This window comes from Theropithecus gelada, chromosome 1, assembly GCF_003255815.1.
Source record: "Theropithecus gelada isolate Dixy chromosome 1, Tgel_1.0, whole genome shotgun sequence".
NCBI classification, from domain to species: Eukaryota; Metazoa; Chordata; class Mammalia; order Primates; family Cercopithecidae; genus Theropithecus; species Theropithecus gelada.
The window spans coordinates 60,033,846-60,060,530 of NC_037668.1; the positions used below are offsets into that span (position 1 = coordinate 60,033,846).

General features: G+C 47.3%; 1 protein-coding gene across 1 annotated transcript; it reads left to right on the forward strand.

Annotated features, from left to right (window-relative positions):
• ZBTB8B (zinc finger and BTB domain containing 8B) lies at positions 1-24,959 on the forward strand. Its single transcript, XM_025381147.1, has 4 exons — positions 1-43; positions 10,093-11,124; positions 19,832-20,010; positions 24,642-24,959. The coding sequence occupies exons 2-4, from the start codon at positions 10,134-10,136 to the stop codon at positions 24,957-24,959; spliced, it is 1,488 nt and encodes a 495-aa protein (XP_025236932.1). The 5' UTR covers positions 1-43; positions 10,093-10,133.
• The last annotated feature ends 1,726 nt before the right edge of the window (positions 24,960-26,685 follow it).

Here is a 26,685-nt window from a genome sequence, read left to right on the forward strand (position 1 = left end):
GTGCGCGGAGCTCCGTGGCTGCGCCGCTGGAACCCGCTGGAAGGTGAGCGCCAAGAAGCGGGTTGGCGCTGCCGCTTTCGTTGGTGTGGGGAGGATTCCGAGCACCCGGGAGGCTGGCCCGAGATTGGGGTTAGGGAGCAGGATTGCCGCCACTCAGTCATCCTCCTTAGGACTGCTTGGCCCTGGCAACTCCTGGGACCTCCGCCCCGCGAGCCCTTCCAGCGTGGGGGGGACAGGCACGGCCGTGGGCTCCCAGCTTCCTGTCATTGGGTGCTCTCCGCGTCGTCCAGCCGGGGGTCGCAGCGCCGACTTCTTCCACGGTGAATGGTACCCAGGCGTTGGGGCTCAGCCACACTGGGGAAGTGCCAGCCGCAGCTATGGCCACTTTGTCCGCGGGAGGCCACGGGAGGGGCTAGGCCTCGGGGCCCCATCCTCGGGGGCCATGCCCTGTAGCTGGTTCTGGTGGCCTGTGCAGGTCGTCTGGTGCTGGGCGGGGGAGGGTCTGTCTTGCGAGCAATTTAGATGCAGTTGACCCTGAAATTCTTCGTGTGGAAATGGAAACTTCTCTAATGTCGTTCTCCTCCGATCCATGCCTAAAAGGAAGGAGTGACTTCCCCAACCTGTCGCATCGTGTCCTGGAGGGTTTGGAGAGGCCGGTTAGCATAGTGGTTAAGGATGTCAACCCGGGAGTCAGTCTCTCTGTTCCATTCCTAACTTGGTGATGTTATTTTTATCTTTGAATCTCAGTTCCTCCTCTGAAAAAGAGGATGTAGTTAGAGTATCTGTTGCACTGGGTTATTGTGAGGTGAAAACTAATGTGCTTGTAAAAGCCGGGCATGGTGGCACGCACCTGTAGTCCCTGCTACTAGAGAAGCTGAGGTTGGAAGGATCTCTTGAGCCCAGGAGTTCCAGGCTGCATTGAGGTAGGATCGTGCACTCCAGCCTGGGCAACAGAGCAAGACCGTGCCTTTTAAAAAATTTAATTTAAAAAGTAAAATGAATATGCTCGTACTTTGCACAGTGTTTTATAAGGAATAGTGCTCAATATTTTGCTAAAATTGAGGAGCAGGTTTTTGTTATTCTCAGGTTGGTGGGACTGGAGGAGTCTTGTCAGAAAGGGTTGGGGGTGGAATTCAATGCTGCTTTTGGCCTCTGAACAGAGACAGTTGTGTGATCTGGCTAGGACTCCCTCAAGGGTATATGAGAGTTTGTATTGCAGGTAGCTGTGTTGGCATCTGCTGTCTCCTGGAGGACAGGCACTATACTTGGTTCATTTTTCTATTCCTGGCATCTTCCTTGTGTCAGGCATTGTATGTAGCTGGTAACCATTGAATTGAGTTGGAACCGTGGGATGGTTGGGAGGTTCCCTGCCAGAGTGCAGATAAATGTGCTTCTGAAAGTGGTCTGCCCTCAGAGCTGCTTTTCTGGGAGAAGTGGTGATCCTCAGCATTTCCCGGGGCAGCAGAGCACTTCAGGCAAATGGGGGTGATATAAATAAATATATACACAATATATACCAAGTACAGGATTGGGGAAAATTTTGAAGAAAGTACTATATGGAAAGACTTTTGCAAATCAGGAAGTAGAATAAAAATAATTGCAATAGAATAAAAAATAATTTAAGTGAGAAAGCCAAAAGAAATTGGTTTTAGGTGCTATTGCTGGAAAGGAGGCTCTTCCAGTGAAAGACGGAAGTGCTCTGGGAAGAGCCCCTGTAGATCAGACCATACTACAAGTTAAGAAGTGTTGTACCTACTTACATGTTTATCTACCTGGCTTACCAACTCCTTACCCCTCTGCCCTGCCTCCTTTTTTTCTTAGTTAACAAAGAACAAAGCCAAGGCAGAAGGATCACTTGAGTCCAGGAGTTCGAGACCATTGAGAACAGCCAGGCAACATAGTGAGACCCCATCTCTATAAAAAAATGTTTTCAGAATTAGCTGAGTGTGGTGATGCATGCCTGTAGTCACAGCTCCTCAGGAGGCTGAGGCAGGAGGATTGCTTGAGCCTGGGAGGTCGAGGCTGCACTGAACTGTGATCATGCCACTGCACTCCAGCCTGGGTAACAAAGTGAGACCCTGTCTCAAAAGAAAAGAAAAACAATACATGCACATAGTAAAACATTCTATCAGAAAGATTTAAAATTAAAGGCAAAAGTCCCTCCACACACATTTTTTTTTTTTTTTTTTTGAAACAGAGTCTTGCACTGTCGCCCAGGCTGGAGTGCAGTGGCACAATCTCTGCTCACTGCAGCCTCCACCTCCAACGCCTCCTGGGTTCAAGTGATTCTCCTGCCTCAGCCCCCCGAGTAGCTGGGATTACAGGTGCCCGCCACCACACCCAGCTAATTTTTTTTTTGTATTTTTAGTAGAGACAGGGTTTCACTATGTTGGCCAGGCTGGTCTTGAACTCCTGACCTCGTGATCTGCCCTCCTTGGCCACCCAAAGTTCTGGGATTACAGGTGTGAGCCACTGTGCCTGGCCCCTCCACCCACTTCTTAACTGTATTCCCTTTCCCCAAGGGTGCTGTTAATTCTCATATAGCCTTCCAGAAAAACATGTATTTGCCAGCAAAAGCATTTACGCATAGGATCAACTATACATTTTGTTTTGCATCTTGCTTTTTTAAAATATATCTTGGTGACTTTTTCACATGAACACAGGCAATTCTACATGGTTGCATAATATTCCATTGTGTGATTGTAAAGTCATTGATTTAACTTGTCCCCTATTGATGGACATTCCCATTGTTTCTACTTTTGCACTAGTACAAAATCATGGTGTAACAGACGTCTCCGAACTTATTTTATTTGAGACAGGGCCTTGCTCTGTCTCCCAGGCAGGAGTGCAGGGATGCCATCACAACTCACTGCAGCCTTGACCTCCCAGGCCCAAGCGATTCTCCCGCTTCAGCCTTCGTGTAGCTGGGACCACAGGTGTGTGCCATCAAACCTGGCAAATCTTTTAAATTTTTTGTAGAGATAGAATTTTGCCATGTTGCCTGGGCTGGTCTCAAACTCCTGAGGTCAAATAATCTGCTCACCTCAGCCTCCCAAAGTGCGGGGATTACAGGCATGAGTCACTGTGCCCAGCCCTGAACTTATAATTTTTTTTTTTTGAGATGGAGTCTTGCTCTGTCGCCCAGGCTGGAGTGCAGTGGTGCAATGTCGGCTCACTGCAATCTCTGCCTCCCAGGTTCAAGCAATTCTCCTGACTCAGCTTCCTGAGTAGCTGGGATTACAGACGTGCACCACCACACCCGGCTAATTTTTGTATTTTTAGTAGGGATGGGGTTTCACCATGTTGGCCAGGCTGATCTTGAACTCCTGACTTCAAGTGATCTGCCCACCTCAGTCTCCCAAAGTGCTGGGATTACAGGCATCAGCCACCATGCCCAGCCCTAAACTTATAATTTGATGTATTTGGGGGGATGTATTCAAATGAGTATATATATCGCAATGAGTTTGCCAAGGCAGAAGGTGTGTACATTTAAAGTTTGATAAATATTGCCAAATTCTCCTCTGATGTGGTATTCCAAATTGTGTTCCCACCGAACTGGATATTATCATATTGAAAAATGTGATTTTATCAGTCTGATGTGTTTTCTTTCACTTCTAAGAAAGAATAAAATGTAGTATTTTTTTTCTGTCTCTTGTTTTTCCCTTAGTATTTTGATTGTCAAAGGCAACAGCAGACACTGCCAAGAAAGCTTGGTTGGAGCAGTGGGAAGGGGTGAGAATGTCAGTGAAACCTTAGTCCTGTGAAAGTTTTGATTGATTTACTTGGTAATAGAATTTTTCAGATATCCGACAGTTCTCTTTTTTAACCAAAATGTTAACTTTAACTACTTTGGATGGGAAAAAAATCCTAAAATTATGACATAACTTCCTTGAGTTTAAAATGAATTTTTTTTTTTTTTTTTTTTTTGAGAGGGGGGATGGAGTCTCGCTCTGTCACCCAGACTGGAGTGCAGAGGCGCAATCTCGGCTCACTGCAAGCTCCACCTCCCGGGTTCACGCCATTCTCCTGCCTCAGCCTCCCGAGTAGCTGGGACTACAGGCGCCCGGCTAATTTTTTGTATTTTTAGTAGAGACGGGGTTTCACTGTGTTAGCCATGGTGGTCTCGATCTCCTGACCTCGTGATCCTCCCGCCTCGGCCTCCCAGAGTGCTGGGATTACAGGCGTGAGCCACTGCGCCCGGCCTAAAATGAATATTAAGATAGGAATCTTCTTAATACCCATCGGTTATAGCCCTGGGCTTAATTTAGTGGTGTCCTTAGGCCATTTTGAATATGTAGGAGTATTTAATACCCTTAGCTAAATAGCCTCCGGCTGATATCTTGAAAAAATTTCTAGGTCTACCTTTTATAGCCTTTTAACTTTTTATAGCTGTCAGTTTTCTCTTTTAGGTTTGTCAGTTTACTGTACTTACAGAGGCTTCTCTCCACTTTCCTCCTGAATTGATTCTCTAGTTTCTAAACTTAACTCTATCATTTGTTATAAATACATACAAAGTAGGTATAAGTTGCCATTTAATAAGGTTCCAGTAAGTCTTTTATGAGAAAAGTTTGCACAATTAGCCTTGGATTTTGCCAGTGGAGGAACCCTTTACTGGGGCAAGGGGCGCCTGATTTCTCACTGGGAAAGGTCTTGGTGTGTTCCATTTGTGGAGAGGAAGAGTGGTTAAAGAGCTGTTGGCAGCGGTTGCCAGCTCTAGCTAACCCTTTTGTGATTCCAGTAGAGGGGATGCACTTGGCTATAGGAACCTCTCTGATCTCAATGGGTCAGTAATGAAAGGGGTAATAGCTGATAGATGGTTATGTGATTTATGCGATGGAAAAAGATAGGGTAGGGGGAGTTGGGGAACAGGTCAGTGTCTCTGTCCTCCTCACTACCAAGTGGATTTTATCTATTTCTTTACTTCTTTTTTTTTTTTTTTTTTTTTTTTTTTTTTTGAGACAGAGTCTTGCTCTGTCGCCCAGGCTGGGGTGCAGTGGCCGGATCTCAGCTCACTGCAAGCTCCGCCTCCCGGGTTTAGACCATTCTCCTGCCTCAGCCTCCCGAGTAGCTGGGACTACAGGCGCCCGCCACCTCGCCCGGCTAGTTTTTTGTATTTTTTAGTAGAGACGGGGTTTCACCGTGTTAGCCAGGATGGTCTCGATCTCCTGACCTCGTGATCCGCCCGTCTCGGCCTCCCAAAGTGCTGGGATTACAGGCTTGAGCCACCGCGCCCGGCCTATTTCTTTACTTCTTTTGGAGATAGAGTCTCACCCTATCCCCCAGGCTGCAGTGCAGTGGTGCGATCTTGGCTCACTGCAACCTCTGCCTCCTGGGTTCAAGCAATTCTTGTGTCTCAGCTTCCTGAGTAGCTGGGATTACAGGCGCCTGCTACCACACCCAGCTAATTTTTGTATTTTTAGTAGACACAAGGTTTCGCTATGTTAGCCAGGCTGGTCTCAAACTCTTGAGCCCAGGTGATCTGCCCACCTCGGCCTCCCAAAGTGCTGGGATTACAAGTGTGAGCCACCATGCCTGGCCCCAAGGGGATTTTAAACTTGGTTTATAGTTTATCTACTAAGCAGTTAAGAAATGAGTATTCCGGCCGGGCGCGGTGGCTCAAGCTTGTAATCCCAGCACTTTGGGAGGCCGAGACGGGCGGATCACGAGGTCAGGAGATCGAGACCATCCTGGCTAATACGGTGAAACCCCGTCTCTACTAAAAATACAAAAAACTAGCCGGGCGAGGTGGCGGGCGCCTGTAGTCCCAGCTACTCGGGAGGCTGAGGCAGGAGAATGGCGTAAACCCGGGAAGCGGAGCTTGCAGTGAGCTCAGATCCGGCCACTGCATTCCAGCCTGGGTGACAGAGCGAGACTCCATCTCAAAAAAAAAAAAAAAAAAGAAATGAGTATTCCTTTTTTGCTTAACAAATCTATTTTGTCGGTTGGGCACGGTGGCTCACGCCTGTAATCCCAGAACTTTGGGAGGCTAAGGTGGGCGGATCACAAGGTCAGGAGTTCGAGACCAGCCTGGCCAATATGGTGAAACCCCATCTCTACTGAAAATACAACACTTAGCTGGGCGTGGTGGCGCATGCCTGTAATCCCAGCTACTTGGGAGGCTGAGGCAGGAGAATCACTTGAACCCAGGAGGCGGGGGTTGCAGTAAGCCAAGATTGCACCACTGCACTCCAGCCCAGGCAACAGAGCAAGACTCTGCCTCAAAAAGAAAAAAAAAAAAAGAACAAATCTATTTTGTCCAAAGCACTCTGCCAGATACTGTAAGGGATATAAAATTGAATAAGACATGGCTCATGCTTTCAAAGGGCTTGTAGTTCATTGACAGAGAAGGGCCAGGACATAAATAATAAGCAGGAGTTAACCAAGGGTAGTGGAATCAGTTAGGAGTCTCCCAGTTGCATGAAATAGAAAACCCAACTCAGAGGCCAGGTGTGGTGGCTCACACCTGTAACCACAGCACTTTGGGAGGCCAAGCCGGGGGGGTGGGGGGGCAGATCACTTGAGGCCAGGAGTTCGAGACCAGCCTGGGCAACATGGCAAAACCCTGTCTCTACCAAAAATACAAAAAAAATTAGCCGGGGGTGGGTACCTGTAGTCCCAGCTACTCGGGAGGCTGAGGTATGAGGATTACTTTAGCCAGGGAGGTGAAGGTCGGAGAGGGCCGAGATCACACCACTGCACTCCAGCCTGGGTGACAGAGTGAGACCCTCTCCCCCATCTCAAAAAAAATAAAAAATATTTAAAAAAGAAAACCCAACTAAGACCAGCTAAACCAAAAAGGAACTTAATTGGCTTCTGGTACTGCTTGAGTTGGGGCTGCGATGTTGTCCCCAGGCTCCATCAGCCTGAGCTGGGCCTTCATCTTTGTTAGGCTGATTTCCCTGGTGGTGTGGCAGCAACATCCCTCACATCCTGCATCCCACAGAGCAGAGAGTGCTCTTTTTTGAAATTCCAGCAAATGTTTCATTGCTTTTCATTGGCTCCGAAAGCCACAAGGCCATCTCTGAGCCAATCACTGTGGTCAGAGGGTGGGATGCGTTAATTTTATGAGCCTACATTATAGCTTACACACCTGGTGCTTGAGGATGGCATCAGCTTTATGCAAAGCATGTTGGCCAAGAATGGGGGAAAGCCGGGCGCGGTGGCTCAAGCCTGTAATCCCAGCACTTTGGGAGGCCGAGACGGGCGGATCACGAGGTCAGGAGATCAAGACCATCCTGGCTAACACGGTGAAACCCCGTCTCTACTAAAAATACAAAAAACTAGCCGGGCGAGGTGGCGGGCGCCTGTAGTCCCAGCTACTCGGGAGGCTGAGGCAGGAGAATGGCGTAAACCCAGGAGGCGGAGCTTGCAGTGAGCTGAGATCTGGCCACTGCACTCCAGCCTGGGCGACAGAGCGAGACTCCGCCTCAAAAAAAAAAAAAAAAAAAAGAATGGGGGAAGGATGCTTCCATCAAAGCCAAAAAAGGCACTAGAACCAAAAGAATGTGGAATACATGCTGGCTAGCCCAAGAATCCACCAAATACTTCAGTGTAACGATGATAAAAGGAGACCAGTCTCGTTTGTGACCAGCCTGGGTAACACGGTGAAACCCCATCTCTACTAAAATAGAAAAAATTAGCTGGGCATGGCAGCATGCACCTGTAATCCCATCTACTCAGGAGGCTGAGGCAGGAGAATCGCTTGAACCCGGGAGGTGGAGGTTGCAGTGAGCCAAGATTGCACCACTGCACTTCAGCCTGGGCGACAGAGCAAGACTCCATCTCAAAAAAAAAAAAAAAAAAAAAGAGACCAGTCTCAAAGTTTTGGATTGGGATGCTGGAGGCTGGGTGTGGTGGCTTACTCTTGTAATCTCAGGACTTTGGGAAGTGGAGGCAGGAGGATCGCTTGAGGCAAGGAGCTTGAGACCAGCCTGGGCAACATAGCAAGACTACTATCTCTACAAAAAAAATTTGTTTAATTGGCCGGGCACAGTGGTACACACTTGTAGTCCTAGGTCTTGGGAGACTGAAGTCGGAGGGTTGCTTGAGCCCAGGAATTTGAGGGTGTAGTGAACTATGATCACACCACTTGCACTCTAACTTGTGTGACAGACCAAGACCCTGTCTCTAAAAAAGAAAACCAGTTTCAGAGTGATACACTAAAGACTCAACTATAATTTTTTTTTTTTTTTTTTTTTTTTGAGACGGAGTCTCGCTCTGCCACCCAGGCTGGAGTGCAGTGGCCGGATCTCAGCTCACTGCAAGCTCCGCCTCCCGGTTTCACGCCATTCTCCTGCCTCAGCCTTCTGAGTAGCTGGGACTACAGGCGCCCGCCACCGCGCCGGGCTAGTTTTTTTGTATTTTTTAGTAGAGACGGGGTTTCACTGTGTTAGCCAGGATGGTCTCGATCTCCTGACCTCGTGATCCGCCCGTCTCGGCCTCCCAAAGTGCTGGGATTGCAGGCTTGAGCCACCGTGCCCGGCTTTTTTTTTTTTTTTGAGACAGAATCTCAGTCTGTCGCCCAGGCTGGAGTGTAGTGGCGCAGTCTCAGCTCATTGTATCCTCTGCCTCCCGGGTTCAAGCAATTCTCCTGCCTCAGCCTCCCGAGTAGCTGGGACTCATGTACCCACCACCACGCCTGGTTAATTTTTGTAGTCTTAGTAGAGACAGGGTTTTGCCATGTTGGCCAGGCTGGTCTCAAACTCCAGACCTCAGCTGATCTGCCCACCTCAGCCTCCCAAAGTGCTAGGATTACAGGTGTGGGCCACCGCACCTGGCCTCAACTATAATTCTTAGATGTGAATATTTTCTGTATTTTGAGCCTTGAAGAAAGTAGAATGTAGTACATTAGAGCATTGGCTCTGGAGGCCAATAGACCTGATTTTGAGTCCCAGATCTGTTACAACTGGGTCATCTCCTACCCTCAATTTCCTTATCAGAACAAGGGAGACAATATTTACTTGTAAGGTTTTTATAAAAATTCACTGAAAGAATCAATGTAAAATAGTAAGCACTGTGCTCACATGCAGTTAGCTATAGTTATTATTTTTTTTTCATAAATTAACCCAGTTGGATAACCTCTGATTTTTATTAGATCCAAAGCAGACCATATTATTATTATTATTATTGAGATGGAATCTTGCTCTGTCAACCAGGCTGGAGTGCAGTGGTGCAATCTTAGTTCACTGCAGCCTACACCTCCTGGCTTCAAGCGATCCTCCCACCTCAGCTTCCCTAGTAGCTGGGATTACAGGCCGGGCTAAGTTTTGTATTTTTAGCAGAGAAGGGGTTTCACCATGTTGGACAGGCTGGTCTCACAGTGATCTTCCTGCTTTGTCCTCCCAAAGTGCTGGGAAGCCCATATCCTACAGATACTATTGGACCACTGGTTTTGGAAAAATTGTTTAAAATTTTTTTTTTTTTTTGAGATGGAGTCTCGCTCTGTTGCCCAGGCTGGAGTGCAGTGGCACCGTATCTGCTCACTGCAAGCTCCGCCTCCCAGGTTCAGGCCATTCTCCTGCCTCAGCCTCCCCAGTAGCTGGGACTACAGACGCCGGCCATCACACCCGGCTAATTTTTTGTATTTTTATTAGAGACGGGGTTTCACCGTGTTAGCCAGGATGGTCTCCATCTCCTGACCTTGTGATCCGCCCGTCTCGACCTCCCAAAGTGCTGGGATTACAGGGGTGAGCCACCCCACCCAGCCTTGTTTAAAATTTTTAAAAGAAATATTATTGGCTGGGCGCGATGTCTCATGCCTGTAATCCCAGCGCTTTGGGAGGCCGAGGCAGGCGGATCAGGAGATCAAGAGATCGAGACCATCCTGGCTAACACGGTGAAACCCCGTACTAAATACACAAAAAATTTAGCTGAGCATGGTGGCGGGCGCCTGTAGTCCCAGCTACTCAGGAGACTGAGGCAGGAGAATGGCGTGAACCCGGGAGGCGGAGCTTGCAGTGAGCCGAAATCGCGCCACTGCACTCCAGCCTGGGCGACAGAGCGAGACTCCGTCTCAAAAAAAAAAAAAAAAAAAAAAAAATCATATTTGTAAAGGTTGAGATTTGTGAATTAACTTAAGAAAAATCTTGACAGAGATACAGGTTTACTCTGGAGCAGCAGCAGCTGGCGGAGCAATGGAGATGCAATCCTATTATGCCAAGCTTTTGGGGGAGCTGAATGAACAGAGAAAGAGGGACTTTTTCTGTGACTGCAGCATCATTGTGGAAGGGCGGATCTTTAAGGCCCACAGGAACATTTTGTTTGCTAACAGCGGCTACTTCCGAGCCCTGCTCATTCACTATATCCAGGACAGCGGGCGGCATAGCACCGCCTCTTTGGACATTGTCACCTCTGATGCCTTCTCCATTATCTTAGATTTCCTCTATTCTGGGAAGTTGGATTTGTGTGGGGAGAATGTGATTGAAGTGATGTCGGCTGCCAGCTACCTGCAGATGAATGATGTGGTGAACTTCTGCAAGACATACATTAGGTCATCCCTCGACATTTGCCGAAAGATGGAGAAGGAGGCTGCTGTGGCTGCAGCAGTGGCCGCAGCAGCAGCGGCGGCTGCAGCGGCGGCGGCAGCGGCGGCTCATCAGGTTGACAGTGGAAGCCCCAGTTCAGGCCGGGAGGGTACCTCCTGTGGTACCAAGAGCTTGGTCTCCTCTCCAGCCGTGGGAGAAAAGAGCGTGGACTGCCTGAGAGAGTCCCCTTGCGGTGACTGCGGAGACTGCCATCCCTTGGAACTGGTGGTGAAAGACAGCCTTGGCGGTGGCTCGGCTGACAGCGACCTCTCTACTCCACCCAAACGGATAGAGCCCAAGGTGGAATTTGATGCTGATGAAGTGGAGGTGGACGTTGGTGAACAGCTGCAGCAGTATGCTGCCCCGCTGAACCTGGCCCACGTGGAGGAGGCCTTGCCCAGCGGCCAGACGGTTGACTTGGCTTACAGCAACTACCACGTGAAGCAGTTCCTGGAGGCGCTCTTGCGCAACAGCGCTGCCCCGAGCAAGGATGATGCTGACCATCACTTTTCTCGGAGTTTGGAGGGAAGACCAGAAGGTGCAGGAGTAGCCATGAGTTCTATGATGGATGTCCAGGCTGACTGGTATGGAGAGGACTCAGGTGAGTTCCCTTAGCATTCATCAGCCCTGTCAGTCATTTAGTACACACTGTCTGTGCCTTGTGTTCTCCCATCATCATGATCATTATCACCATCATCATTGTCACTACCAACATCATCAGTACCATCATCACCAGTACCATCATCATCAGTACCATCATCACCAGTACCATAATCATCAGTATCATCATCACTAGTATCATCGTCATTACCATCATCATCAGTACCATCGTCATCACTACAATCATCACCAGTATCACCATCTCATTATGATCATCATCAGTCACCATTACTGCCACCACCACCACCAATATGCATTAATTGAGCACCTGCTGTATGCAGGGCATTGTTTCTTCGTGTATGTTTGTGTTTTACCTCTACAACTAGAATGTAAGCGTGTTGGGGGCAGTTTGGAGACATGGGAGGAACCCACTCTCTTCCTCTGACCGGCAGTGGGACCTTGGTTAAATCACTGAATCTCTTTGAGTCTGTTTTGTCATCTGTAAAATGGGGATAATCATCCCTGCCCTGCCTCTCTCACAGGTAACGGTTGTGGGGATCAAATAAGAGAGTTTTCAGAACTTTTTCTCACGTATCATCTTAGATTTCCTCTATTCTGGGAGGTTGATTTTGTGTGGGGAGAATGTGATTGAAGTCATGTCCAGAGATATATGCTCCAGAGATTTATACCTCTCTGNCCCAGGCTGGAGTGCAGTGGCCAGATCTCAGCTCACTGCAAGCTCCGCCTCCCGGGTTTACACCATTCTCCTGCCTCAGCCTCCGAGTAGTAGCTGGGATTACAGGCGCCCGCCACCTCGCCCGGCTAGTTTTTTGTATTTTTTAGTAGAGACGGGGTTTCACCGTGTTTGCCAGGATGGTCTCGATCTCCTGACCTTGTGATCCACCCGTCTCGGCCTCCCAAAGTGCTGGGATTACAGGCTTGAGCCACCGCGCCTGGCCGAAAGTCTTTTAAATAAAGGGAGATCAGCTATTTTTATTCATTACTAAATGGCTGTCTTGAGACTTTTTTTCTTTTGAGACAGGGTCTCGCTGTGTTGCCCAGACTAGAGTGCAGTGGCACCATCACAGCTCACCGCAGCCTTGACCTCCCGAGCTTGAGTGATCCTCCCACTTCAGCATCCCAAGTAGCTGGGGCTACAGGCATACACCACCACACCCAGCTAATTTTTTGTATATTTGATTTATAACAGAGACGAGGTCTCCCTATGTTGCTCAGGTTGGTCTCAAACTCCTGGGCTGAAGTGATCCTCCCACCTCAGCCTCTCAAAGTGCTGGGATTACAGGTGTGAGCCATTGTGCCTGGCCTGTCTTGCAAATTTTTAATTTCTGGGAATTTTTGGTTTTGTTTTGTTTTGTTTTTGAGGCAGAGTCTCACTCTGTTGCCCAGTCTGGAGTGCAGTGGTGCAATCTCAGCTCACTGCAACCTCTGCCACCTGGGTTCAAGCAAGTCTCTTGCCTCAGCCTCCCGAGTAGCTGGGATTACAGGCATGTGTCACCATGCCCGGCTAATTTTTGTAGTTTTAGTAGAGATGAGGTTTCACCATGTTAGCCAGGCTGGTCTTGAACTACTGACCTTAGGTGATCCTGCTGCCTCGGCCTCTCAAAGTGCTAGGATTACAGGGGTGAGCCACTGTGCCTGGCCTCAAATTTCATTTTTTAAAAGCAAGAGCACTCAGTATGTCTGATTAAAACTGGACTTGAAAAACTTGAAAATGGCCAGGTGCAGTGGCTAACACCTACAATCCCAGCATTTTGAGAGGCCAAGGTGGGAGGATCGCTTGAGCCCAGGAGTTCAAGACCAGCCTGGGCAAGATGGCAAAACCCCATCTCTACAAAAACAAAAAAAATTGAAAAATTAGCCAGGCGTCGTTGCATGTACCCATAGTCCCAGCTGCTTGGGAGGCTGAGGTGGGAGGATCACCTGAGCCTGGGAGGTCAAGGCTGCGGTGAGCTGTGATCATGCCACTGCACTCCAGCCTCGACAACAGGGTGAGACGTTGTCTCAAAAAAAAAAAAAAAAAAAAAAAAAAAAAAAAAAAAAAAACTTGAAAATGCTGTTTCTGGTTCTCAGAGACACTGGCTTCACCAGCATTGGGAAGATCGTGGCTGCTTCCATGAACACACCATGGGAACTTGTTGAAATTCTCATTGCTGTGTGTATGATGGCATTTCACACACTGATCACCCTTTCATATCCACCAGACTCTCATGATGCCCCATGTGTTTGACAGAGGAAATATGGAGAAACTGCGACCCAGAAGGGTTTAGTGAGTTTCGTAAGAATGCAGTAGTAAGTGGCCCAGCTAAAACCAGAAACCTGGAGTGGCTTCATTTCATTCATTAAACAAACAGTGAAAGCAACACAAGTAGATAGAGGATTTCAGTGCAATGATTTTTTCTTTGAACCCCTCTGCATGTAAGCACAAGAAGTATCATGAAATAGGCATTTGGCTCTGTGCCACTTATAATATATTCAGGTCCTGTCCTTACTGGTCTGGAAAGTCAGGCTTCTTGCTACAGGGTGCTGTGGCAATGCAGCTGCCCTGGCCCCTGCCCATGCCTGTTGTCTACCATGTTTTTATTTCATTCATATGGCTCCAGGGTATAGTTTTTCCAAGTGCTAAGGCACAGAGTAGGATTGATTTGTTTGGTTATTCATTTATTTGTTCAAATATTTGAGTACCTTTTGTGTGAAGACATAAAGATAAGTCAGACATGGATGCAGCCCTCAAAGAACTGATGGTGTCGTATAGGAGATAAGACACAAATGTGGGCCAGGCACAGTCGCTCATGCCTGTAATCACAGCACTTTGGGAGGCTGAGACAGGTGGATCACTTGAGGTCAGGAGTTCGAGACCAGCCTGGCTAACATGATGAAACCCCATCTCTACTAAAAATACAAAAAAAATTAGCCAGGCGTGGTGGTGAGTGCCTGTGATCCCAGCTACTCGGGAGGCTGAGGCAGGAAAATTGCTTGAACCCAGGAGGCAGAGGTTGCAGTGAGCTGAGATCGCACCACGGCACTACAGCCTGGGCAACAGAGCGAGACTGTCCCACAAAAAAAAAAAAAAAAAAAAAGACACAAATGTAAATAACATCACATGCTAGAAAGGTACTAGGGTTGAAAGACACTCAGGTATGAGTTCACAGTAGTCCAGAAGGAGAACTGGCTTCCTACTGGGAGATCAGAGAGGCATCCTGGAAGTGCCATCTGAAGATAAGAAGAGGGGACAGGGAAAAATTGATTGGAGTCAGATCATGGAAAACCTTACATACAAAGAGGGGAGGTTATATCTGTAAGCACAGGGGATTTTTCTTTTTTTTTTTTAACAGTCTTACTCTGTTGCTCAGGCTGGAGTACAGTAGTGCCATCTCAGCTGACGGCAATGTCTGCCTCCCAGGTTCAAGCAATTTTCCTGCCTCAGCCTCCCAAGTAGCTGGGATGACAGGCGTGCATCACCATGCCCAGCTAATTTTTGTATTTTTCGTAGAGACAGGGTTTCACTATGTTGGTCAGGCTGGTCTCAAACTCGTGACCTTAAGTGGTCCACCCGCCTCAGCCTCCCAAAGTGCTGGGATTATAGGTGTGAACTGCTGTGCCTGGCCAGGTTTGTTTTGTTTTGTTTTGCTTTGAGACAAGGTCTCACGCTGTCACCCAGGCTGGAGTGCAGTAGCGCAATCACAGCTCACTGCAGCCTCGACCTCCTGGGCTCAAGTGGTCCTCCTGCCTCAGCCTCTCAAAGTATTAAGATTATAGGCATGAGCCACCACACCGGTCACAGGGGAGTTTTTGGTAGTTTCTTTTATTTTTTTAATTTTTATGCCCACCTGGATGCTCTGCACAAGCCTCAATCCCTGTAAAATCTGAACTGAACTCCCCTTTCCTCCTGTACCTGCTTTTCCTTCTGTTAATTTCACTCTTTCTCAGTGTGACTCCTCTCCACCTCCACAACCACTGCCTTAGCGCCTATCATCTCTCATCCAGATTCGTGGTCCCCTCCTACTTGGACTTCCTGCCTTTAATATTGCCTCTCTTAAGTCTTTTCCCTGAATTGTGCCCAGAGGGATCTTTTAAATTTGGCCATGAAAATTTGACCATGTGACCATTGTACCTTCCTTGCTTAAAATTCTAGCTGGCCAGGAGTGGTGGCTCAGGCCTGTAGTCTCAGCTACTCAGGAGGCTGAGGCAGAAGAATTGCTCGAACCCAGGAGTTGGAGGTTGCAGTGAGCTGAGATCGCGCCACTGCACTCCAGCCTGGGCGACACAGCGAGACTCCATCTCAAAAAAAAAAAAAAAAAAAATCCAGGCTGCTTACAAGTAAAGTCCAAATTTCTCAGCATGTTAGTTCCATGAGGGGCAGGGACTTTGGTCTATTCTGTTCACTGTTATATCCCCAGGACCCTAGAACAGAGCCTGACCCATAGTGAGTGCTCAGTATAAATTTGCTGAAAGAATGAATGAATGAATGTGACCATCACAATCTAGTTCTTGTTCCTTCCTTGCCCTCATTCCTAACCTCCACTTCATACTTCATAGTCTCATTTACCTCTATGCCTAAGCACGTGTTCTTCCTCTGCCCGAGATACCTTTCTCTGTCTTGAACTCCCAGTGAACTCCTGTTCATCTTTTAAAACCTTGCTCAAAGTTAACCTCTTCTGTGAAATCTTTGCTGAACTCCTAGGGAAAATCATCACTTTTTATTTATATTTCTTCATCACTTTGAACTTTGCATGTGTGCTTCATATGGTATGAATATGTTTACATATCTTTCCTGCTAGACTTAACTTCTTGAGGGAGGAAACAGGTGTCTTACAATGGCCTGGCATGTAATAGGATTCAGGTGAACTGCTGTATTGGGGGAGTGAGTGAGATCAGGAAGGGGGAAGAAAATGTTGAGACAATCCATACTTTTCTGATGGAGAAATAGTTAACAGTTATTTTTCCAAGGACTTATGCTGGGCCTATTTTATTTTATGTTTTTGTAGATAATCAGGAAGAAGTGTGTGGTACAAAGCCAAGGTGATGGAGATAAATAACAAGGAAGTTCCACAGTGCCAGAGGAGTGAGCAGGGTGATGAGCTATGAGCTGCTGCTTTGATCCTAGGAAACAGGTTGTTATTCCTGGCCAGGTGCTGTGGCTCACACCTGTAATCCCGGCACTTTGGGACACTGAGGCATGGAGGATCCCTTAAGCCTAGGAGTTCAATACCAGCCTGGACAACATAGTGAGACTCTGTCTGTCTCTACAAAAAAAAAAAAATTGTTAAATTAGCTGCCCGTGGCCGGGCATGGTGGCTCACACCTGTGATCCCAGCACTTTGGGAGGTCAAGGTGGGTGGATCACCTGGGGTCAGGAGTTCGAGACCAGCTTGACCAACATGGTTAAACCTCTGTCTGTACTAAAAATACAAAATTAGCCAGGCATAGTGGTGCATGCCTGTAATCCCAGCTACTTGGGAGGCTGAGACAGGAGATTCACTTGAACCTGGGAGGTGGAGGTTACAGTGAGCCGAGATTGTGCCATTGCACTCCAGCCTGCCCAACAGGAGCAAAACTCCATCTCAAAAAAAAAAAAAAATTAGCTGCACGTGGTGGCACATGCCTGTAGTCCCAGCTATTCGGGGAGCTGAGATGGGAGGATCACCTGAGCCTGGGAGGTAGAGGCTGCAGTGAGCCATGATCATGCCACTGCACTCCTGCCTGGGTGACAGAGACCCTGTGTCAAAAAACAAAAAACAGGCTGGGCATGGTGGCTCATGCCTATAATCTCAGCACTTTGCGGGGCTGAAGCAGGTGGATCACTTGAGGTCAGGAGTTCAAGACCAGCCTGGCCAACATGGTGAACTCCTGTCTGTACTAAAAATACAAAAATTAGCCAGGCATGGTGGTGTGCACCTGTAATCCCAGCTGCTCTGGAGGCTGAGACAGGAGAATCACTTGAACCCAGGAGGTGGAGGTTGCAATGAGCCGAGATCGTGCCACTGTACTCCAGCCTAGGTGACAGAGTGAGACTCCATCTCAGAAAAAAAAAAAAAAAAAAAAGATAATCATTCCTATTTTACTTGTATCTCAGTACCAGTGTGAGCAGTGAGAGATTTAATAATTCCACATATGTGAGCAGCGATGAGCTTTTGAGCTGCTACTTTTATCCTGGGAAACAGATTTTGGAGTCACTATAGATTATGCAAAATGTTAGGCATTATTAGGATGGGAACTCAATACCAAAGAGAGTTTCCACCCTTACGTGAAGGATGTTGGACTCTCACATTCAATTTAGTGTGCCATACTTTTCATAGCACCTCAGGAAAGACAGAGCCAGTTAGGTATCCCAAGCCAGCCCCAGAGAAAAGAGTTACTCCAGTGTTGACAGAGACCACAAGAGCCTGGACTGCTTACCCGGTAAAAAAAATTCTGAAGAGATGACAATGATGACAAACATGGCTGACATTTGCAAGTGCTTACTATGTACCACATGCTGTGCTTTATGTGTTACTTTATTTCATTCTTACCACAGTCCTGTGAGGTGGGAACTGTTATCATACCTGTTTTACAGATGAGGAAAGTAAGGCACAGAGAAGCTAAGTGAGATGTTGAGGGCCACACGGCTGGTCAGTGCTAGAGCCAGGACTTGAACCACATTCCTCTACTTGGAAAGCTTGAGTCACTAGTGCCTTCATAGGTGATATGATATGACCAAAATCTGTAAATCTGGACGGGCATGGATAGAAAGAACAAATCTCGGGCCGGGCACAGTGGCTCACGCCTGTAATCCCAGCACTTTGGGAGGCTGAGGCAGGTGGATCACCTGAGATCAGGAGTTGAGACCAGCCTGGCCAACATGGTGAAACCCTGTCTCTACTAAAAATACAAAAATTAACTGGGCGTAGTGGCAGGTGCCTGTAATCCCAGCTACTCCAGAGGCTGAGGCAGGAGAATCACTTGAACCCAGGAGGTGGAGGTTACAGTGAGCCAAGATCGTGCCACTGCACTCCATCCTGGGCAACATAGTGAGACTCTGTCTCAAAAAGTAAAATAAATAAATAAAATAAAGAAGAAATCTCGGAATATAGTTGACCCTCTGTGTCCATAGCTTCTGCATCTGTGGATTCAACCAATCATGTATGGAAAATACAGTATTCACAGGATCCGCAGGGCTGACTTTGGGACTTGAGCATCCTTGGATTTTGGTATCCAAGGAGTATCCTGGAACCAATTCCCAGTGGATACCAAGGGATGACTATAGCAGTAAGTGTAACTCACAGAACTTGAGTGGAACAGTTTCTATACACATGAGTGATAATCACATTGTCACCTTAATGGTTATATGAGCAAGGTGAGGGAATAAATTGGAAAAAGATTTAAGTGAATTCCTGGATATTTGATGATTTCACATATGTAGAGTTAATATAAATTCCAAACAATTTAGGGTCTGCATCAAAGCAAGCCTCTTCTACGTATGCCTGGAAAATATTCTTAGGAACTACTGTCCAAGAAAGCATGAATTCTGGTCTAGAAATCTGATCCATTATAACAGCATTTTCCAAGTTCTGAAGGTAGTGAGATCAACTCAGAGGGTTGTATTAGTCAGCTCAGGCTGCCACAACAGAGTGCCCCAGACTGGGAAGCTTAACAGAAATGTATCCTCAAAATTCCAGAGGCTCAGAGTCCAAGATCAAAGTGTCAGCAGGGTTGGGTTCTGGTGAGGCCTCTTCCTGATTTGCAGATGGCAGCCTTCCCACTGTGTCTTCACATAGGCTTTCCTGTGTGTGTGTGCTAGGGGTGGGGGTGAGAGGAATGGCAGGGGGTATGCAGGGAGAAGGAGAGAGCAGTTGATCTCTGGTGTCTCTTCCTCATAAGAAAACCAGTCCTATCATTAGGGCCCTACCTTATAAACTCATTTAACCTTCATTACCCTCTTAAGGGCTTTTATCTCCAAACACAGACTTCAAGGTATGAATTTTAGGGGTACACAATTCAGTCCATAACCGAGTCTCACCCAGCAGTCTTTTGTTTTGAGATGGAGTCTCACACTCTTGCCCAGGCTGGGGTGCAGTGGCGCCATCTTGGCTCACTGCAAGCTCCGCCTCCCAGGTTCACACCATTCTCCTGCCTCAGCCTCCCGAGGAGCTGGGACTATAGGCGCCCGCCACCAAGCCCGGTTAATTTTTTGTATTTTTAGTAGAGACAGGGTTTCACTGTGTTAGCCAGGATGGTCTCAATCTCCTGACCTTGTGATCCGCCTGCCTTGGCCTCCCAAAGTGCTGGGATTATGGGGATGAGCCACCGTGCCTGGCCCCCAGCAGTCTTAAAATGAAATCAAACAGAATAAACACTATCAGGGTAAGTATTGTTTTGGGAAACTTTTCCAGTTATCCACATAAGGCATGTGTGTTTTGAGGTTGTAATGCAAGCTGAGTTTCTAACTGTGAGTCACACAGAAGCGTGGAAGCTGGTGCCTTACAGCATTCCCGACCTTATAAGAAGTACACTTTACCCTGGGGCTGATTGGGAGCCAGACTGAGTTGGAATTGCAGACGATGTCTTGCTGTTGGCTGGTGGTGGAGTTGGTGTCCTCCTCCTTCATCTGGGCTGGTGGAATTCCCCAGCTCTGGATCCCATCCACCAGTGGGTAGCCAGGGTTGGTCACTGCGTACAGCACAGCTAAATGAAAGCATTTGGTTCCCCAGGTGATGTGCTGGTGGTCCCCATCAAGCTCCACAAGTGTCCTTTCTGCCCTTACACTGCCAAGCAGAAGGGCATCCTCAAGCGGCACATCCGTTCACACACAGGCGAGCGGCCCTACCCCTGTGAGACCTGCGGCAAGAGGTTCACGCGACAGGAGCACCTGCGGAGCCACGCCCTGAGTGTAAGTGTTCCAGCTGGCCATGCCCTCGTGTCAAGAGCGATTCATGATCTCATCTAATGGAAGGGTACAGCCAGCCTGTCTTTCATGTCTCTGTCTACTGGGATATTTTCAGATAATTGTCAACATATATATATATATATATATTTTTTTTTTTTTTTTTTTTGAGACGGAGTCTCGCTCTGTAGCCCAGGCTGGAGTGCAGTGGCCAGATCTCAGCTCACTGCAAGCTCCGCCTCCTGGGTTTACGCCATTCTCCTGCCTCAGCCTCCCGAGTAGCTGGGACTACAGGTGCCCGCCACCTCGCCCGGCTAGTTTTTTGTATTTTTTTTTAGTAGAGACGGGGTTTCACCGTGTTAGCCAGGATGGTCTCGATCTCCTGACTTCGTGATCCACCCGTCTCGGCCTCCCAAAGTGCTGGGATTACAGGCTTGAGCCACCGCGCCCGGCCAACATATATTTTTACTACTAAATTAAAGCTCAGGTGGTGGCACTTACAGAAAGTTAAAACTTTATATGTTAGAGTTAAGTTTTAACTTCAAGTTAGACTAGTTTTCTCAGGGGAAGAACCAAGAAAGTTTAGATCCTGGTAAGAGGTGATGATTGTAATGTAGAGAACAACAGGGCTCAGACAGGATTGTGAATCTCTTCCTACCAGTGTGATACCAAAGGTAAGCTGCATCCTCAGTTTCCCACCCAGCCCCAGCACCTGGGGGTAAGGGAAGGGTATACTGCCATGTATAGAGCTCCCTGTGGGCAGCAGACAAAGAGGGCTCCAGCCCAAGGAGACCCTCCCCTCTAACGAGCTGCCCCCTAGGATTTGTCTCCATGTGAGCTGGTGAGTCCAACCAGCTGAAAACCATTCAGGCCACTTAGAAAGATGTTACATTTATTTATTTATTTATTTAAACTTTTAGGTTTGTTACATAGGTAAACTCATGTCACAGGGATTTGTTGTACAGATTATTTTATCCTGGAATTAATTCTCTTTGCTCCTCTCCCACTTCCCACTCTCCAGCCTCCGGTAGACCCCAGGGTCTGCTGTTTCCTTCTTTGTGTTCATTAAGTTCTCATCATTTAGCTCCCACTTATAAGTGAGAACATGTTGTATTTGGTTTTCTGTTCCTGTGTTAGTTCGCTGAGGATAATAGCCTCCAGCTCTATCCATGTTCCCACAAAACACATGATCTCATTCTTTTTTATGGCTGCAGATGTTGCATTTTATGATCATCTTTTTTTTTGTTTTGTTTTGTTTGAGACAGAGTCTCACTCTGTCGCCCAGGCTGCAGAGATAGATCATAGCTCACGGCAGCCTTGACCTTCCAAGGCACAGGTGATTCTCTCGCCTTAGTCCCCACTTGGGTAGCTGGAACTACATGTACACACCACCACGCCCAGCTAATGTTTGTTTTTTTTTTTTTTTTTTGTAGAGACAGGGTTTTTCCAGGTTGCCCAGGCTGGTCTTGAACTCCTGGGCTCAAGCGATCTGCCTGCCTCAGACTCGCAAAGTGCTGGGATTATAGGCATGAGCCACCATGTGCAGTTATGATCATCTTTGAGCAAGACAATCAGTGTTTGGGAAATCTAACATACAAATAGCTTGACCTTCAATGGGCGCTCTTAAGAATACAAAAACTGGGCCAGGTGTGGTGGCTCACGCCTATAATCCCAGCACTTTGGGAGGCCGAGGCAGGCGGGTCACAAAGTCAGGAGTTCGAGACCAGCCTGGCCAATATGGTGAAACCCCGTCTCTACTAAAAATACAAAAATTAGCCGGGAGTGGTGGCGGATGCCTGTAGTCCTAGCTACTTGGGAGGCTGAGGCAGGCGAATCGCTTGAACTCAGGAGGCAGAGGTTGTAGTGAGCCAAGATCGGGCCACTGCACTCCAGCCTGGGAGACAGAGCGAGACTCCATCTCAAAAAAAAAAAATACAAAAACTGGCCAGGTGTGGTGGCTCACGCCTGTAATCCTAGCACTTTGGGAGGCCGAGGTGGGCAGATCACAAGATCAAGAGATCGAGGCCATCCTGGCCAACATGGTGAAGTCCTGTCTCTACTAAAAATACAAAAATTAGCCGGGCATGCTGGCGTGTGCCTGTAGTCCCAGCTACTCAGGAGGCTGAGGCAGGAGAACTACTTGAACCCGGGAGGCGGATGTTGCAGTGAGCGAAGATCGCGCCACTGCACTCCAGCCTGGTGACAGAGCAAGACTCCGTCTCAAAAAAAAAAAAGAATACGAAAACCCTCAGAATGGGAGAAAATATTTGCAAGGGATATATCTGATAACAGTCTAGTATCCAGAATAAAGAACTTTTATAATGCAACAGTAAAAGAATGAATAACTCAATTAAACCTGGGCAAAGGATTTGACTAGACATTTCTTGGGAAAAGATAGACAAATGGCCAATAAGCACATGAAAAGATGCTCAACATCATTAGTCATAGGGTAAATGCAAATCAAAGCCACCATAACATGCCACTTCCCACCCACTAGGACTGCGCTAATTGTGGGTGGTTCTCCTGTATCAGCCTCTCCCCGTCTCTGCCTCGTGTGTGTATCTTGCATCCAGAGCTCTCTAAAACAGAGGCTGTGATTGGTTCACAGAGCCCCACTGGCTGGAGTTCCTGAAAAGTGTACACATTAAAAAGATAGTTCCTAGGCCCAGCGCAGTGGCTCACACCTGTAATCTCAGCACTTTGGGAGGCTGAGGTGGACAGATTATCTAAGGTCAAGAGTTTGAGGTCAGCCTGGCCAATGTGGTAAAACCCCTTATCTACTAAAAATACAAAAAAAAAAAAAAAAAAAATTAGCCAGCCTTGGTGGCACGTGCCTGTAATCCCAGCTCCTCAGGAGACTGAGGCAGGAGAATTGCTTGAACCTGGGAGGCGGAGGTTGCAGTGAGCCAAGATCGGGCCACTGCGCTCCAGCCGGGGCGACAGAGTAAGACACCGTCTCAAAAAAGAAAAAAAAAAAAAAACATAGTTCCCAAAGCAGCTGCTGGCACATCTGGGGAATATAGCTGTCTACCCTAGCAAATCTGCCTTCCTAATAATTAAACAATCCAAGGTGCATAAAAACTATGTCAGTATTGGGGGATGGGAGACGGACAGCATTAGGAGAAATACCTAATGTAAATGACGAGTTAATGGGTGCAGCAAACCAACATGGCACATGTATACATATATAACAAACCTGCACGTTGTTCACATGTACCCTAGAACTTAAAGTACAATAAAAATAAAAATAAATAAAATATCAATTACCAAAGGTGTCCAATGAGAGGGGAAAAAAAAGCCATGTCAAAAATCCTAATGAGAGCCAGATGCAGTGGCACACACCTATATTCCCAACTACTTGGTAGACTGAGGCAGGGGGATCACTCGAACCCAGGAGTTCAAGTCTAGCCTGGGGAACATAGCAAGACAGCAAGACCCCATCTCTAAAAAAAAAAAAATCCTGGCCAACTATGGTGGCTCACACTTGAAATCTCAACACCTTAGGAGGCCAAGGTGGAAGGATCACTTGAGGCCAGGAGTTCAAGACCAGTATGGGCAACATAGGGAGACGCCACCTCTACAAGAAATAAAAAATTAGCCAGGCATGGTAGTACATGGGTGCATGTGGTTCCAGCTGCTTGGGAGGCTGGAGGGGGAGGAACACTTGAGCCCAGGAGTTCAGGGCTTTAGTGAGCTATGATCGTGTCACTGCACTCCAGCCTGGGTGACAGAGCATGACCCTGTCTCAAAAAAAAAAAAAAAATCCCTATCAGTTCACTTTCACTTGAGTGCTCTTTGTATGCCAAGCACTGGGCATATAGTAAGGAATGGGACAGACTCTGTCCCTGCCCTCTTAGAGCTTACACTCTAGTGAATTTTATCAACAATTTGTGAGATGTACAACAAAGGAAGAAGTATGGGTGAGAATCGCTAGCTGGGGGCCCTAACTGGCCTAGAGCATCAGGAGAGACCTCCTTCCACGGTGTTCATAAGGGGTGAAGGGTTGATGATGAGGAGAAGGGAATGTCCTACATGTGTCCAATGGCTCTGGGGTAGAAAGAACCTTGGTAAGATGAAGACTCATATGGTTTGGATCTCTGTCCCCACTCAAATCTCATGTTGAAATGTAATCCCTAATGCTAGAAGTGGGGCCTGGTGGGAGGTGGTTGGATCATGGGGGCAGTTTCTCATGGTTTAACGCCATCCATCCTTGGTGCTGTCATTGTGATAGTGAGTTCTCATGAGATCTGGTTGTTTGAAAATATGTGGTGCCTCCCCCTTCTTTCTCTCCCTTCTGCTCTGGCCTTGTGAAGTGCAGACTCCCTCTTTGCCTTCTGCCGTGATTGTAAGTTTCCTGAGGCCTCACCAGAAGCTGAGCAGATGCCAGCATCATGCTTCCTGTACAGCCTGTGGAACTGTGAGGCAATTAAACCTCTTTCCTTTATAAATTACCTAGTCTCGGGTATTTCTTTATAGCAGTGCAAGAACAGACTAATACAAAGACTGTGGCAGAGAATGCAGGTGGAGTGCTAAAAAAGGAATCCGGAGGGTCAGGCAGGGGCCAGATCACATGGGACCTTGTGGAAAAGGCTCATCTCCTTTTCTGTGACATCTGCTGTGTCCGCTTGTGATTACAGGTCCACAGATCCAACCGTCCAATCATCTGCAAGGGCTGCAGGAGAACATTCACAAGTCACCTGTCCCAGGGGCTGCGGCGCTTTGGGCTGTGTGACAGCTGCACCTGCGTTACAGACACACCCGACGATGACGATGATTTGATGCCTATCAACCTAAGCTTGATGGAGGCTTCATCCGAAAGCCAAGAAAAGAGTGACACAGACAATGACTGGCCAATCTATGTGGAGTCGGGTGAGGAAAATGACCCCGCTGGAGATGATTCTGATGACAAACCACAAATTCAGCCCAACTTATCAGACCGAGAGACACTTACGTAGCAATAAATTGGTGGAGAAGAGGTTTTAGAACTTGCTAGTGCTCATTCTGTTGTTGAAAGATACCATTTGTTCAATTTTGTGGAACACTGAGAGGAACATTTTTTCACTGTTATATGTGCATTTTTATTAGACTATCTGATAGAGGTTGGATTTTGTGACTCAAAGGACAGATAACCTTTTTGTGTGGTGCCCTTGGTTTCTGAGGGCTTTGCTGGCCACTCCTTAATTCTGAGTGAATCAATGCAGGCCCTGAGGTCTCCTGTTTTTCTTGCTGTGCATCCAAACTGTGGTTAGGAGAAAGATAAGAAAATCTCCACGCTTGTTTTTATATTGACTCAGCCCTCTGCATTCCTTTGTTATCATCCTCTTTCTCTAAAAACCATTAAGTTTTGGGATCAAGTTTACCTTTGCCAAGCCTTTCCTAATGAATTCCACATTAAATTTTCTGGCAACGTATTAAAAAGAAACCTTTATTGATATAAAGCAGGCAGGGCAGTCTAGCTACATGATCAAAAAAAGTACTCTCTAAATCTAGGACAGCAATTTTAAAGGCTTGGAATACTTACGGGCAGACAAACATGAGAATGATCCGAAAGGCTCATTATGGCATCCTGACTTGCCCAGTTGAATAAAATTTTAAGTTAGCACTGAGAAGGGAGGCTATGACCCCAGGTCTGGATGGTTTCCCTGTCTGGTTTGGCATTTGATGATTCTACACCTACAACCTGTTCTGTTATCATAAAACAACTCATTTGGGCAAAACTCAAAATGTTCCCCTACTTTTTCCAGCAATTTCCAAAAGTTGGAGCTGTGTAACTTGGAAATGTAGCTGCCTCTGGCATTCTTTTACTTAGTTTATACTGATGCAGGGCAGGCAAGCCCGAAGATTGGGGCTTAGTCCAGGGGAGTTCTTGGCTTCACCCAGGAAAGAATTCAAGGCGAGCCAGTGGTGTTAGACAGCAGCTTGTATTGAAGCAGCAGTGTGCTGCAGCAGCAGCAAAGGGGCCGCTCCTTGTGGACTAGGACTACCCCATAGGCAGTGTGCCCAGAGTAGCATCTCAGAGGCAAGTCGGCACTCATATTTATGTTACATGCAAATTAAGGGGCACTTTTAGTTACATGCAAATTAAGGGGCAGATTATGCAGCAATATTTAGGAAAATGGTGGTAACTTCCAAGCCGCTGGGCGATTGCCATGATAAGGGGCAGTGACTTCCAGGTGTTGCCATGGCAATGGTAATTGACATGGCCCAGTGATGAGCGTTTCTTATAAAAGCTGCTTCCCACACCATCCTCCCACCACCGCCTTGTTTTAGCTAGTCCTCAGTTTGGTCCGTGTCTGAGTCCGGCCTTTGGAGTTGAGTCCTGCCTTCTACCTCATTGCCTAGAACTTTAATTGGAGGGAAAGTATAAGCCCATAACGCCAAGTTACATTTCTAAAATGTTCATCTTTTAAAAGATCCTCATGAAGGAAAGGCAAGGTTAGTAGAAGAACAGGTTTTTAAAAGCAGTCTACCTTTCACCCACTTTTCAGCCACACAATTATTGCAACAAAAGAGGCTGAACTCTTTTTTTTTTTTTTTTTTTTTTTTTTTTTTTTGAGACGGAGTCTCGCTCTGTCGCCCAGACTGGAGTACAGTGGCCGGATCTCAGCTCACTGCAAGCTCCGCCTCCCGGGTTTATGCCATTCTCCTGCCTCAGCCTCCCGAGTAGCTGGGACTACAGGC